Consider the following 14,608-nt stretch of genomic DNA (forward strand, 5'->3'; position numbering starts at 1 on the left):
GGGGGCCGAGTCGACCCACGCGCGCGCATGCGTACAAACTCCAGCTCGCATTCGCCGGAGGGACGAGAGAGCGCGGCGTCAAAACTACGTTCCCGGCGCCGAGCGCGATCAGGAGCCGCGCACGCGCAATCTGCACGACTGAAGCCCCGTGAATGAGGAAATTCCATATCTAGAGCTTAGTTTTCATTGGCGCGGAGAAAGTTCAGGGGTGGAGCGGGTTGTTTGGCGCCTGCGTCCTGCGGCGAGCGCGCTAGCGGTCGGCGGCGTTGCTGGCGGGAGAGGCTGCAACGCCGATGTCTGCGGAGCGATGCCGAGAGAAATCATCACCCTACAGTTGGGCCAGTGCGGCAATCAGAGTGAGCGAACCTCCAAACCCTCCGCAGGTTCCTTAGGTCCAGTGGGCCCTTGCAATGAGTCCTAGATTCCGTCTGTCCTTCCCAGGATCTACTCCCCCTCCCCCCGAAAGGCGATCCCCGACCCTGTGCCCAGCTGCCCAAAGCCAAAGGGCCTTCCCCTGTCCAGTCGCTGGCCCAGACACTAGGGAATCCTAAGGCTAATTTCTGATCCCTAGTCCCATGCGTTCAGTACCCCACTGGTTAGTTGGAACCTACCCAGACCCACGTATCGCTTTTCTTCCCCGCCCGCCTCCCTCTCTTTCTTAGTTGGGTTCGAGTTCTGGAAACAGCTGTGTGCTGAGCATGGCATCAGCCCCGAGGGCATCGTAGAGGAGTTCGCCACCGAAGGCACTGACCGCAAGGACGTCTTTTTCTACCAGGTGCCCCCCAGTGACTTGACCATGACCCTAGGACCTGAAGGGACGGGCAGCGCGACCTGGTGCTGGGAAACTCACTGGGCAGATGGGAACACAATGGCAGTCTTAAGGAGGGAGGGCCTGCAGCAGCCAGAGTTGGGAGGATTCAGGACTTGACCCATCCAGGCTCACAGGGCCCATCCTGTGGGCTTCCCTTTGACAGGCAGATGATGAGCATTACATCCCCCGGGCTGTGCTGCTGGACCTGGAGCCCCGGGTGATCCATTCCATCCTCAACTCGTCCTATGCCAAGCTCTACAACCCAGAGAACATCTACCTGTCTGAGCATGGAGGAGGAGCAGGCAACAACTGGGCCAGTGGATTCTCTCAGGTCATTTGCTCTTCCCCTGCAGGGCTCTCAACTCATGGAGTGGGCACAGGCCCTGTGATTTTCTACCGGTGAAACTGGGTCAGAGATGTACAGGTGCCCGAGCAAGACAGACATAGTTTCAGGAGCTGACTAGACTGCTAAGAACCCATTCCAGCTAGTGCTGTGTTGCAAGCCATTCTGAGTACTTTATGTGTTAGCTCCATAAACCTCTGAATAACCCTAGAAGTAAGTACTATCATAGGGTCGGTCTACCGTCTTCTCTACTTTTTCATACTCAAAAAGCTCTGAAACTTTGCTTGGCGAAACCAACGCTCAAAGGAGATAGGCTATGTTGATGTTTCTGTTCAACTTATCGTCATTACTCAGTCCTTTCACTGCATATTTCATTAGCCTATCTGATAATGTGCCTCAGACCTCCGTGGTTGTAGTGTTTATTTTGGTGGTTCCAGGTCAGAACCCATGGCCTTACATATACTAGATTATTTAATTAAAATTAAACTGTCATTAATTATACCACTGAGCTATACATTCCAGCCTTGACATGGTCTTTCTGTTTAATATTAATTTTATTTATTTATTTTTGAGGTAGGGTTTCTCTGTGTAGCCCTGTCTGTCTTGGAACTCTCTTTGTAGACCAGGCTATCCTTGAACTCAGAGATCTACCTGTCTCTGCATCCCAAGCGCTGGGATTAAAGGCATGCCCCACCACCCAGCTAATATGCATTTTATATATGTATACATAAAACTGCCTTTCAAAAGCCTGAAATGTTTTGATTTCTAAAAATATCCGGCCCTTCATTCTACAAATGAGGAAACTGAGATAGATAAATCTTCCCGAAGTCACATAACTAGGTAGAAATGAGCTACTGTAGTAGAGATGCATGTGTCTCCGTTGGTAGAATGCTGGCCGTGTGTATGAAGCCTGGGCTTCAGTCCTCAGTAACTACATAAAACTGGGCACAGGGTGCATCCTAGAGGTGGAGGCAGGGGGATCAGGACGTCAAGGTCATCCTCAGCTAAATAGAGAATTTGATGCTAGCCTGGGCTGCATGAAACCCTGGCTTATTGTAGAGCCCTTCCTAGCACTAGCAGCGTCCTGGGCTCACTCTCCAGTGATGAAAAGCTGTATGTGAACGGATCATCTGGATTGGGATGTAAAGCATCTGTTTTAACCACTGCTGTGGTACCTCTCAGTGCAAGGCAAGGTAGCTAATCCATATAAGAATCAATGGTGGCTATTCTGAGGTCAGTTCTTGTCCCATGCTCTGTCTCAACCCTTCTCCATGTCTGTCCAGGGAGAAAAAATCCACGAGGACATTTTCGACATCATAGATCGGGAGGCAGATGGCAGTGACAGTCTAGAGGTGAGTGTCCCAGGCATGTCAGTGGAGCTGGACAAGTGGAGCCTTGGCAACACCATTTAGAAACCACCTGTTGGGGCCATGGAGATGGCTGAGCAGGTAGCGATGCTCATGTTCAAGCTTGATAGCCAGACTCTGATCCCTAAAACCCATGCTAGAAGGAGAAAACTGACTCTAAAAAGTTGTCCTCTGATCTCTGCACGTATACAGTGGCACATTCATACACAGTAATTACAATAATTTTTTTAAAAGCTGCCTGTTAGGTACAGACCTTTGCATTGGACAGAAGTCACTGGACCTTGTTGAAGACAGGGCAGAGTCACCTACACAGTGAGGGTACTTGGGAAGACAAGAATCTAAGACATGGTGGGATATGTCTAGTTTGAAATCTTGCCACAAGGGGCTAGGGAGATGGCTCAGTGGTTAAGAGTACTTGCTGCTCTTGTAGAGGACCAGGGTTTGGTTCCCAGCACCCACATGGTGGCTCCCACTCATCTATAATTCTAGTCCCAGGAGATCTGATGCCCCCTTCTGACTTCTCCGGGCACCAGGCTCACATGTGTGAGCATATGCATGTTTGTATGTACATACATGCAGGCAGGCACATTACATATGTTGAAATTTTTTAAATTAAAGTTAAAAGTCTGTCACTAAACACCTGGACAGCTACAGCCTCTTTCCTGTACAGGGCTTCGTGCTGTGCCATTCCATTGCTGGGGGTACAGGCTCTGGCTTGGGCTCCTACCTCTTGGAACGTCTGAATGACAGGTAAGCCTGTGTTTGGAGGAACTAGTTGAAGATAGGTCTTTTATCTTTGTTTCCTGAGGCACTTGGGGCCCAGCAGACACACCTCCTGTTTGCTGAAGTAGTAAAGAGCCCTCCCATCCTGTGAGGAAAGTGGAAGTACCGTGGAGAAACCCAGTAATAAAGGCCCAGAATAAAGGCCTATTTGAATATCCAAGGAGTGTGTCCAGGTTTGGAACCTAGGATTTTAAAGTGTCTCTTCCCTTGCCCTTTTGAGGTTTTATTAAACCCAGCTTTTCTATGGTTTGTGGCCCCATCTGATTTCACTATCAGAGACAAATGCTCTTGGACATGTTGAGAAGATTGACGCTCACCAAGTCCAATCTTCTCCCAACCCCTCCAGGTACCCCAAGAAACTAGTGCAGACCTACTCCGTGTTTCCCAACCAAGACGAGATGAGTGACGTGGTGGTCCAGCCCTACAACTCCCTCCTCACGCTAAAGAGGTTGACCCAGAATGCAGACTGTGTGGTGGGTTCTGGATTCTCCTTGTTCCTACTCCCATCCCCCCGTCTGTTTATTTTCCTCTGAGCCCTCTTGTGCCCTAAGCTTGAGAGAGTCCCTTGTAAACGAGTGTTTCTGGCCATTAGGCTCAAGGCTAGACTCTGGGCCGAGCCCCTGGTGATCTTGTCCCTCTGCTGTCCTGCCAGGTGGTGCTGGACAACACAGCCCTAAACCTGATCGCCACAGACCGCCTGCACATCCAGAACCCATCCTTCTCCCAGATCAACCAGCTGGTGAGTCCCGCTCCTGGGATGGAAGCCCTCTACTAGAGGGTCGTCAGAGGAGAGATGGTCCACCTCCATCAAGTCCCATAACACAGTATCTCCTGTTCCCAGGTGTCCACCATCATGTCAGCCAGTACCACCACCCTGCGCTACCCTGGTTACATGAACAATGACCTCATCGGCCTCATCGCCTCCCTCATTCCCACCCCCAGGCTCCACTTCCTCATGACCGGCTATACGCCTCTCACCACGGACCAGTCAGTAAGCGCTCCCGCAGGGCCCCAGGACCGTGGCCTTTCTTTTTCCCCTGCTCTACCATGAGCTGCCCTTTGCAGCTCTTCTCCACCCCACCTCCCCGGGTTCTGGTCTCAGGGACTGGCACTGTGCCCCTTGCTTGCTGTCCTGTCTCCACTGCCCACCGCCTTTGGCTCCTGCAAGCAGTGCTCATTGATCTGCCGCTGCTCATATACAAGGGCATGGGTTTGCTGAGCTGAGAGCCTAGATCCTAACCCATGGCAGGACTCAGTCAGCACAGACCTGATCTAAGGACATTTCCAGAGACCACGCCACCTCCAAGCTGATGGGGATATAGTTGATTCCTCTCCTGTGTCTGTCCACAAATCTCTGGGTTGCTCCCTGACTGCTAACATAGTCCCTGTGAACCCCCCTTCCCTCAGGTGGCCAGTGTGAGGAAGACAACAGTCCTGGATGTCATGAGGCGACTGCTACAGCCCAAGAACGTGATGGTGTCCACAGGCCGGGATCGTCAGACCAACCACTGCTACATCGCCATCCTCAACATCATCCAGGGAGAGGTGGACCCCACCCAGGTAAGGGAGGCCCATCACCCTACCCTCTGGGCCCCCAGGGTGGAGGAGCAGCAGCCACCACCTCTCTGTCCACCCTAGGTCCACAAGAGCCTGCAGAGGATCCGGGAAAGGAAGTTGGCCAACTTCATCCCCTGGGGTCCAGCCAGCATCCAGGTGGCCCTGTCCAGGAAGTCTCCCTACCTTCCCTCAGCCCACCGGGTCAGCGGGCTCATGATGGCCAACCACACCAGTATCTCCTCGGTGAGTGCAGTCTCTTGTTGTCTGTGTTACCGAGAATCAAATCCAGGGCTTCAGGAATGGTAGGTGATGCTGCCATCCCTGAGCCACACCCCTCTCTCCTGGCCACTCTGTTCCACTGTCTACTGTCATCAGCTTTCCCTGTCTGTCCCTGGTACCGTGTCCTGCACTGGATGCCGTTCTGAAGCTCTCCTCTCCGGCTGTATAAGCTGCCTGTGCTTTGCCTGTTTGTGTTCCTGTCACCCCTCTCCTGGGCACCTGCTCCTGACATCTGGCTGTGGGGATAACCCAGCCTTGGTTCCCTGGCTCTCTGGGCTATACTGTCCCTTGATTTCTTTGTGACCCTTGCTGTCCTCATACCCTAAGCTCTTTGAACGGACCTGTCGCCAGTTTGACAAGCTTCGGAAAAGGGAGGCTTTCATGGAGCAGTTCCGTAAGGAGGACATCTTCAAGGACAACTTTGATGAGATGGACACATCTAGGGAGATCGTGCAGCAGTTGATTGATGAGTACCACGCGGCCACCCGGCCAGACTACATCTCCTGGGGCACCCAGGAGCAATGAGTCCCCCAGGACAGGGACCCTCATCTGCCTTACTGGTTGGCTCAGGCCCTGCCTAGCTGACTGCCCCCTCAGAGCACAGATCAGGGACCTCACACATCACTCATAAACACACACACACACATGCACTGTCTGTTGGCTTGGGGGTGGGTTTACTTCTTCTCTGAGAGTATTTATCTTTAATAAAGCACTGGATGTAAATGAAGTCACCGGTCTCTTTGAACTCGGGCTTCGGAGCTGGGGACAGAGGTGTCTGTTTTTTTCTTCATCACTGGCGTTTCCTCCCACACGTTCCACGTCTTCAGCTCTGGGCAGAAAGTCGCCTCCAGCTTTCCTTTAGCCTGATTGTGGAGGACACTGATGGCCCCTGACCCTGCTGGAATTCCTTTCTGGAATAAAAGGAACCACAGATAGGATCTTTTCCTCTGTCCGACCTCTGGTCCCAGTTCCCCCTCACTGGCGGGTGAACATTCCAGCACTTCCACATTTCCACACCGGAGTGTCCTGGTGGTTGCAACACCGTGCCCGGGCCACCACACTTCCCGCCTCCGGGCCCTAACCAGGCAAGCCCGCCTGGGTGCCTTTCACCTTCCGGCCAGCAGGGCAGTGCTGGAGAGCCAGTCCCGGAGAGCCTGGACCAGAGTCTGGGGAACATCGGGAGACCGTGTCCAAGGCCTGGATTGAGCAGAGCTGAAAGTGGGTTCCGTAGCCAGGATCCATCGTTTCTCTTCTCAACCGGTCCTCCTTTATGTAAAGTTTTTACTACATTTTGATCCTTTTGTATGTGATCATGGGTATGTGTTTGAAGTCAGACAACTTGGGAGAATCGATTCTCTCCTGCCATGTGGGTCCCAGGGAACGGAACTCAGGCCAACAGGCCTGGGGCAGCAACTCTGCCAGGTCATCTCAGCACCCCACTGTTCTTTAAATGTATTTACTTTTATTTTAGATGTAAGGGTATTTTACCTGCGTGTATGTGTGTGCACCAAGTGCTTACAGTGCCAGAAAAGGGTGTCAGGTCCCCTGGGACTAGAGTTACACACAGCTATAGGTTGTGTTAGTGCTGGGAATTGAACCCGAGTCCTCTGGAAGGGTGCCCAGTGTGTTTAAAAGGCCAGTAGGGGATTACAGACAGATAGTGAATTTATGGCTCTTGAATCCTTGGTACCCAAAGGGCAAAGCAGTTTCTCTGGCTTGTGGGGGACTGCCAAGGGCAGCACTAAGCTCTTACACACCCCACAGGTAAGAACTGCAATGACCATGAACTTGGTGCGTCAAGTACATTGCTGTCCTAATCCTCATTACAGACCTACGAAGTGGTGAATCTCATTACCAATGTCAATTTTTAAATGACGAGACAGGAAAGTAGATTACCACGTCACCCAGCTCAGTGCCCATAAGTGGCCGAGTTGAAACAGGCCCTGCTGTGACCGACCTGTGTTTGTCTGGTTTAAGTTATAGGAGATGTGGACTGAACAAAAATGGCCCCCATAGACTCAGAGGGAGGCACATTGTGTGAGGTGGAGCCTTGGAGGAAGGGAGGAAGTGGGGAGGGGGGGGCTTTGAGATTTCAGATGTTCAAGTCAGGTCACGTGGCTCACTGCCTCCTCCTGCTGCCTGCCGATCCAGATGTAGAATTCCCAGCTGCCTCTCCAGCACCATGTCTGCCTGTGTGCTGCCATGCTTCCCACCATGACGATAACGGACTAAACCTCTGGACTGTAAGCCAACTCCAGTGAAATGTTTTCCTTTAAGAGTTGGGGTCGTGGTGTCTCTTCACAGCAATAGAACACTAAGACAGGCGAGCACACCACTTTTTAAGATGTATTTATTATATTTCTGTGTGTGTATGTGTGTGCTATGTGTATGCCTGGTTGCCCACAGAGATCAAAAGAAGAAGGCATTAGGTCCTGTGGAATTGAGTTCCATATGGCTGTGTGCCACTATGTGGGTGCTGGGAACTAAACCCAGGTCCTCTGCAAGAGTGAGTATTTTTAGCCACCAGCCCCTCTTTTTTGAGATTATGTTACACTAACCCAGGCTGACCTCAGACTCTTGCTCCCCCTGCCTCTGCCTCTGTGGTGCTGGGATTATGATATGTGCCACCATTGCTGGCATACACACACACACACACACACACACACACACACACACACACACACACCACATTTGTGTGGGGCAGGGTGGGGTGGGGGTGTGGCGCGTGAGCTAAGCAGCACTGTGCACTGAGCCTCTCTCCTAACACTGATGTCCATCTCTACCATTAGCACTGAGCTTCCTTTTGTATCTTCGAGGCTAGTCTGGAATCTGCTCATTTCTGGGGGCTTTTGGAGCCATGAGATGAGCCCATGGTTTGCAAGGATATGGGGACCTTGAATACTTAGGCAAAGAAAACACGTTTGATCCTTGTCTTGGGAACATCGGCTTTAACTGGCTTCAGGTTCAACTGCCAAAAATCCATCATTCAGTGCAAGGTAGCAGGTGATGTGCCTGCCCTCAGGATGTTTTAGCATACACTTCACTTCTCACTGGACTGGGAGGCTGATTCCATGGAAGAGCCCTTGTCTAGTCGGATAGTCAACAGAGGAGCAGTATACAAGTCAGCCACCTGTGATGAAAAGAAACGCTTGCAGAGCTAATGGGCAGGAAACAGGCAGTCAGGGCCAAGTTTCAGACTGTCTTAGGCATGAGAAGTCTGCCAGCTTTTCCCACCACAGTCAAAGCAGCCAGCCTCTTGCAGAGAGTGACTGGATCAGACAACATGGTCATCGTTAACCCGATGCCTTTGGCCTCTCAGGGAGGAAGGTGACTTGTGTGAAAGCCAGTGTGCACCTGGCCTCTGCTCGGCTCCACCTCCTACTTCTGCACCCCTTGGTGCTCTGCATCAGCCCTCTCCATTTGCTGACCTTAATCCCGATGACCAAACTTTTATCCTTTGGCCTCTCGGTGTATGTGGTGCCGAGTGTGAGCCACCCAGTGTTTCCAGGCCAAAAACAATCCCTAAACCCTCCTTTGCAAGATCCAGTTAAAGTAAGTATAGACTCCCAGGCTTGTGATAGGTGTGGTGACACACGCCTTTAATTCCAGCAATCAGGAGGCAAAAGCAGGCAGATCTCTGAGTTTGAGGTCAGCCTAGTCTACAAAGCGAGTTCCAGGACAGCCAGGGCTACATAGAGAACCTCTGTCTCAAAAAACAAACAAAAAAAGAAAGTTAGCTTTGCATAGCACTACATCCATCAGCCCAGAGAGGTGAATAAATTCCCTAGCAGGGAGGAGTGACTTCTGCCAAGATGCCTCCTTCCTCTGACTGGTGAGTACCAGGTGTTAGGAGCAAGGACCGGCACTTTAATACCAGCCTCAGCCAGGCCCCTCCCCCAAGGCTATTTCCAGAACACCCAACACCCCAGACAGGGCAGCCCCTCCCAGTTCTTGGCCGGAGCAAACCCCAAACTGTGTCAACCAGAGGGCAGTGCAGAGGCCAGGTGGAGAGAGAGAGGCCTCTGGGAACCGGCGCAGCAGGTGGTACTGGTCGTGAGAAGCCCTTGTGGTCAGAGAGATTGCAAGGCACGGATAGAAGTGTCCTGGCTGACCGGCAAGGGTTGCTGTGGAAAAAGCCGGGGAGAGAGAGAGAGAGCGAGCAGAATGCCCAAGCTTAGAACAGGGATGTCTTTAACCAAACGACAAGAGAAGGCCAGCCATTCAAAGGTGATGTTCTCAGAGTGCTCCACGGGAGGTGATATAACTCCAGGGGCTCTGGAGCGTGGGTGAGACAGAGCTCTGGTGCAGGAAGCGCGGACCCAAAAATAGACTCGTGTAAATGAATCTGACACATAGGGACAGAAACTCGGGAGAACGTGTGGAGGTTAGGTCAAGAGGTGACGAGCAGAAATGGTGAGAAGAGTGAGCACAGCCACTAGACGAGGAGCTGGTGGGTGACTGAGGCCCCTGGGTTTCATCCAGGGTCTCCACCAGCCGTGAACATTCTAGATCTCCCTAGAAAGGGGCATTCCTCATGGGAGGTCAGTTAAAACCCAAAAGACAATGCACCCTCCTCCAGTCCTTCCCTTCACATTCCCTCGGCAGTATGTTAAACAAGGGAGTGTTCCCCAAAAGTAACAAAAACATTTAAGATTGGGGTGCCGGGAGCTGGAGAGATGGCTCAGTGGCTAAGAGCGCTTGTTCTTACAAATTACCTGGGTTTGGTTCCCAGCACCCACATAGCAGTTCAGGACCATCTGTAACTCCAATTCCAGAGGATCTGATGCCTTCTCGACTTCTTCTGACCTCCTAATGAACCAGGAATGCACATGGTGCACATATATATTCAGACAAAACATTCATACACATAAAATAACCCTTTAAAAAAGAAAGAGAGCCGGGCAGTGGTGGCACACACCTTTAATCCCAGCACTCCGGAGGCAGAGGCAGGCAGATCTCTGTGAGTTTGAGGTCAGCCTGGTCTACAGAGTGAGTTCCAGGATGGGCAGGGCTACACAGAAAAACCCTGTCTCAAAAAACCCAAACAAACAAACATCAACAATAAAAAGAAACTGAAGGGCTGGCCAAAGAGCTGAGCAGATGACCGCTTTTCTGAGCAGGGTGGCTTTCTGGGCCCTTCCTGTGTGTCTCCCAGTGATCTTTCCTCATGGCAGTCCCTTTACCTCTGTGCCTCGGGGTCCTCCTTCAGTAATGACTTCTGAAAAGAGAGGGAGGGTTGTCCTGCTTGAGTCAGAAAGCAGCCACTTGAACTTTTCTTCCCTGCTTAAAGGATCTCTCTATGGAGAGAGAGAGAGAGAGAGAGAGAGAGAGAGAGAGAGAGAGAGAGAGAGAGAAGGAGGAGGAGGAGGAGGAGGAGGAGGAGGAGGAGGAGGAGGAGGAGGAGGAGGAGGAGGGAGGCATTATAAAATTCTGTAGAAACTTCTGGAGATCCACAGCGTGCCAGCATGGTGTGCAACTAACACTCTTTTTTTTTTTTTTTTTTTTGGTTTTTCCGAGACAGGGTTTCTCTGTGTAGCTTTGCGCCTTTCCTGGAGCTCACTTGGTAGCCCAGGCTGGCCTCGAACTCACAGAGATCCGCCTGCCTCTGCCTCCCGAGTGCTGGGATTAAAGGCGTGCGCCACCACGCCCGGCTGCAACTAACACTCTTAATAAACTGTCTGTCTGTCTGTTTGATTGTTTGTTTTCTGAGACCAGGTTTCTCTGTGTAGCCCTGGCTGTCCTGGAACTTGCTCAAACTCAGAGCTCTGCCTGCCTCTGCCTCCCGAGTGCTGGGTTAAAGGCGTGCGCCACCACACCCATTGGTAGTTTTACTGTATGTGTATTGTCCAGAGAATTTGTGGCTTTAAAACTTATCTTCATTATCTTTTAAATTATGTGCACTTATGCATCTATATACAGATATGTGCTCCTGCCAGTGCAGGCACCCATAGAGTCCAGAAAAGGGAGCCAGATCCCTTGGAACTGGAGTTACAGGTAGTTGTAAGCAGCCAGACTTCGGTGCTTGGAACTGAACCCGGGTCCTCTGGCCTTCTAGTAAGTGCTCTTAACTGCTGAGCCATCTCCCCAGACCTTTTCTTTCTTTGTTTTTACTTTTTTATTTATTTATTTTAAATTTTTCGAGACAGGGTTTCTCTGTGTAGTGCCTGTCCTGGATCTTGCTCTGTAGACCAGGCTGGCCTCGAACTCACAGGCTCTGCCTCCCGAGTGCTGGGATTAAAGTTGTGCACCACCACCACCACTGCCCAGCTCTTTCTTTTTGAAAACATTCTAATTTGAAAAGGTTGTGGAAGCGTGATAACCTAAATTAAATCCCTGTAACCCACAGTGTACAGAGAAAACCAACTCCCAAAAGTTGTCGTCCTCTGACTTCCACACATGTACCATGACATGTGTTCTCTCCTTTTCCCTCTCTCTCTCACACACATATAAACACACACGCGCATGCGCGTGTGCACACATACTAATAATAAGTCATAAAAGTAAGAATTAAAAAAACGTATTTAAGGTTTATTTTCTGTGTATGAGTGTTTTGCCTGCATGCACGTACGTGAGGTCGGATGGCATTGGCTCCCCTGGAACTGGAGTTCTAGGTGGTTATGAGCTGTCAGGTCAGTGCTGGAAACCCAACCTCAGTCCTCTGTAAGAGCAAAAGTGCTCCCAGCTGCTGAGCCGAGCCATCTCTCACATCCTCTAAATAACGAGTTTAAAAGGTAATAAAAAGTGAAACTTGCAGGGTTAAGCTTCATAAGGGGCCCCACCTAAGGGGTTCCAGTTTTACCGGGAGAGGGAGCATAGGGCCGCTACCATTTGTATGGGGGCCCTTTACCCTGCATGGTGCACTTGCACATGTACTAATTACCCGGATGGCCCTTTGAGGAAGGGTGTCTGTCATATATCATCAGAAGGAAATGGGCACAGGAAGATAAGGAACTTCCTTGAGTTCACACACTGGTAAGGAAACCGCTCTAGATCTCGGGACCTCTGGCTCTCAATCAGGACACCCCTCGGAGCCAGTGTCTAGGAAGCACTTGGAGCATTGGGTCAGCATTGAAGTTGGATCGAGGAGTCTGAGCTTCACAAGAGTTCAGTTCATCTGGAACTGCCTCGGAGAATGTTGTGATTTGAATCTGGGATGTTCCCTAGACTCATATTTTGGACACATGGTCCACAGTTTGTGACTGTGTGTGTGTGTGTGTGTGTGTGTGTGTGTGTGTGTGTGTGTGCATGCATGCCTGAATGTATGGCTGTGCACCAAAAATGTGCCTGGTACCCATGGAGGCAAGACACACACAAAAATATTTTTAAAAGACTTGCCTTTAATCCCAGCACTCGGGAGGCAGAGCCAGGTGGATCTCTGTGAGTTCAAGGCCAGCCTGGTCTACAGAGCAAGATCCAGGACAAGCACCAAAACTACACAGAGAAACCCTGTCTTGAAAAACCAAAATAATAATAATAATAATAATAATAATAATAATAATAAAAAGACATCCTCTTGGGATCTCAAATCAATCCTGGTGGTAAAAAATTAAGGACACCTCTTAACAGACAAGGAAGCAGAAGAATGAAAGCCTAGTTTTTAAATTTTATTAAATGTTGTATTCCATTTATTTACTGTGCGTAAGCATGTGGGCACCTTATGAAAGGTCCGAGGAGAACCCTGAGGAGTCATTCTTTTCTTCTTCCACCATGTAGGTCCCCGGGATTGAATTTAGGTTGTCAGACAGCAAGCACCTTCTGAGCCATGTCCCTGGGCCAGAAGCTTGACTTCATTTTTTTTCTCAAATTGTTCCCCATAGACGTAAAACCCTGCAGAAGATTGGAGAAGAAAAGTTAACAATCAATTCACGCGTTGTGGCATATACTTATAGTCGTAGCTATAGGGAGGCTGAGACAGGAGCATCGCTTAAGTCTAGGGTTCTCTCTCTGTCTCTCAGTGTCTCTGTATCTCTGCCTGTCTGTCTGTGTCTGTCTGACTGTCTGTCTCTCTCTCTCTCTCTCTCTCTCTCTCTCTCTCTCTCTCTCTCTCTCTGTATGTTGACTAGGAATGAAGCTCAGTTGACAGCATGCTTGCCTGGTATGCACAGAGCTCTGGGTTCAATCCCCTGGAGCGCATAAAACGGGGCAGGATTGCTTGCCTGCAATCCTAAGGAAGATCCAAAGTTCATGGTTATCCAAGGCCACGTAGTGAGTTTAGAGCCAACCTGGGCCACCTATCAGAACCTCATTTTAGGCAAGAGTTTGTGATGAAATCCATGAGGTGCTGTTGTTTGTCCCCTGCCCACTGAGGTCATGTCACATCCACTGTGACCAAATGAAGCAACATCTGTTCTCTGAGGCTGACACGGGCCCTCACCAGTACACTCCCACCTATGGGTCCCGCCCAGACCTTATGCACGTTCCCCTCTAGCCGATCAGGCCACCCAGAATAGTCTGCCGGTGGGTGAAGAGGACTTGGAAGGTGGGTGACGAGGATTTCCAGCCGGCCAGCACACTGCTCTGTGTGCTGTCCCCTCTGCCTCAGTCTCCCATGCCCTCCCACCGGAAAAGAACCAGCAAGCATGGGCACCTGCACATTCTTGGAGCAAATTTTCTGGAATCTGTATTCTGGGAAGTCTCTGCTGAGCTCAGTGAGGTCTACCACCTGGCCACTGGCCAGATTACATGTTCTGGGTCACTCTGACCTCTTCAAAGGCCACAGCTACCAGGATTCTCCCACGCTGACATCCTACTCCGACTCTGCGCACCTCAGCAAAACCAAAGGAGCCTCTCCATTCTAGGACCAGCCAGGGTGCTCACCAGACAGAGAGGATTAGTCCAGACATCTCCAACAGATGCCCTCAAGGACGGTGGCAGTGCCCCCTTTATCCAAGGTTTGGCATCCTTCTAATTCAGTCAGCTAGTCTCTAAGCTAAGCGTGGTGATGGGGACCTATAATTCTAGAACTCAGGAGGCGGCAGCAGCGGGGACAGCTGTTCAAGACCCACATGGGCTACATGAGACCCCTTGACAAAACAAACCAGAAAGAACAATTAATTCACTCTACTGAACTACATCCCCTTGGGGACCTTTCCCAACTGTGAGAAGCCCAGTAGCTCCTTCCACAAATATGGACTTAGTCTATTCCTACAAGGTAGAGTCAGGTCCAAGAGGTCATGGTTTATTTTTTTTTTAATTTTTAATTTTAAATTTTTTTTTTTTTTTTTTTTTGGTTTTTCGAGACAGGGTTTCTCTGTGTAGCTCTCTCTGGCTGTCCAGCTCTGTAGACCAGGATGATATTTAACTCATGGAGATCCACCTGCCTCTGCCTCCCGAGTGCTGGGATTAAAGGCATGTGTCACCACCACCCGGTAACTTTTTTTTGGAGAGGGGGAGTCACATGCTGCCCACACAGCCTGGCCTCAAACTCCCTCTAGAACCACAGCCTTGAATGCTTGATCCTCCTGCCTC

The 14,608-nt window shown here is 50.6% G+C and overlaps 1 protein-coding gene and 1 long non-coding RNA gene across 2 annotated transcripts; one reads left to right on the forward strand and one right to left on the reverse strand.

Annotated features, from left to right (window-relative positions):
* Positions 1-40: 40 nt before the first annotated feature.
* Tubg1 (tubulin gamma 1) lies at positions 41-5,867 on the forward strand. The gene is made up of 11 exons (XM_006992916.4): positions 41-356; positions 663-775; positions 975-1,142; positions 2,438-2,506; positions 3,192-3,271; positions 3,651-3,777; positions 3,957-4,043; positions 4,146-4,295; positions 4,712-4,864; positions 4,943-5,104; positions 5,468-5,867. The coding sequence occupies exons 1-11, from the start codon at positions 308-310 to the stop codon at positions 5,663-5,665; spliced, it is 1,356 nt and encodes a 451-aa protein (XP_006992978.1). The 5' UTR covers positions 41-307; the 3' UTR covers positions 5,666-5,867.
* A 6,868-nt stretch (positions 5,868-12,735) lies between these two features.
* On the reverse strand, positions 12,736-14,046 carry LOC143274498 (uncharacterized). The gene is made up of 3 exons (XR_013053115.1): positions 13,958-14,046; positions 13,233-13,304; positions 12,736-12,967 (listed from the first exon to the last, which is right to left on the reverse strand). It is a non-coding gene; the product is annotated as an uncharacterized LOC143274498 (long non-coding RNA).
* Positions 14,047-14,608: the final 562 nt, after the last annotated feature.

This window comes from Peromyscus maniculatus, chromosome 8 (assembly GCF_049852395.1).
Source record: "Peromyscus maniculatus bairdii isolate BWxNUB_F1_BW_parent chromosome 8, HU_Pman_BW_mat_3.1, whole genome shotgun sequence".
Taxonomy (NCBI): Eukaryota; Metazoa; Chordata; class Mammalia; order Rodentia; family Cricetidae; genus Peromyscus; species Peromyscus maniculatus.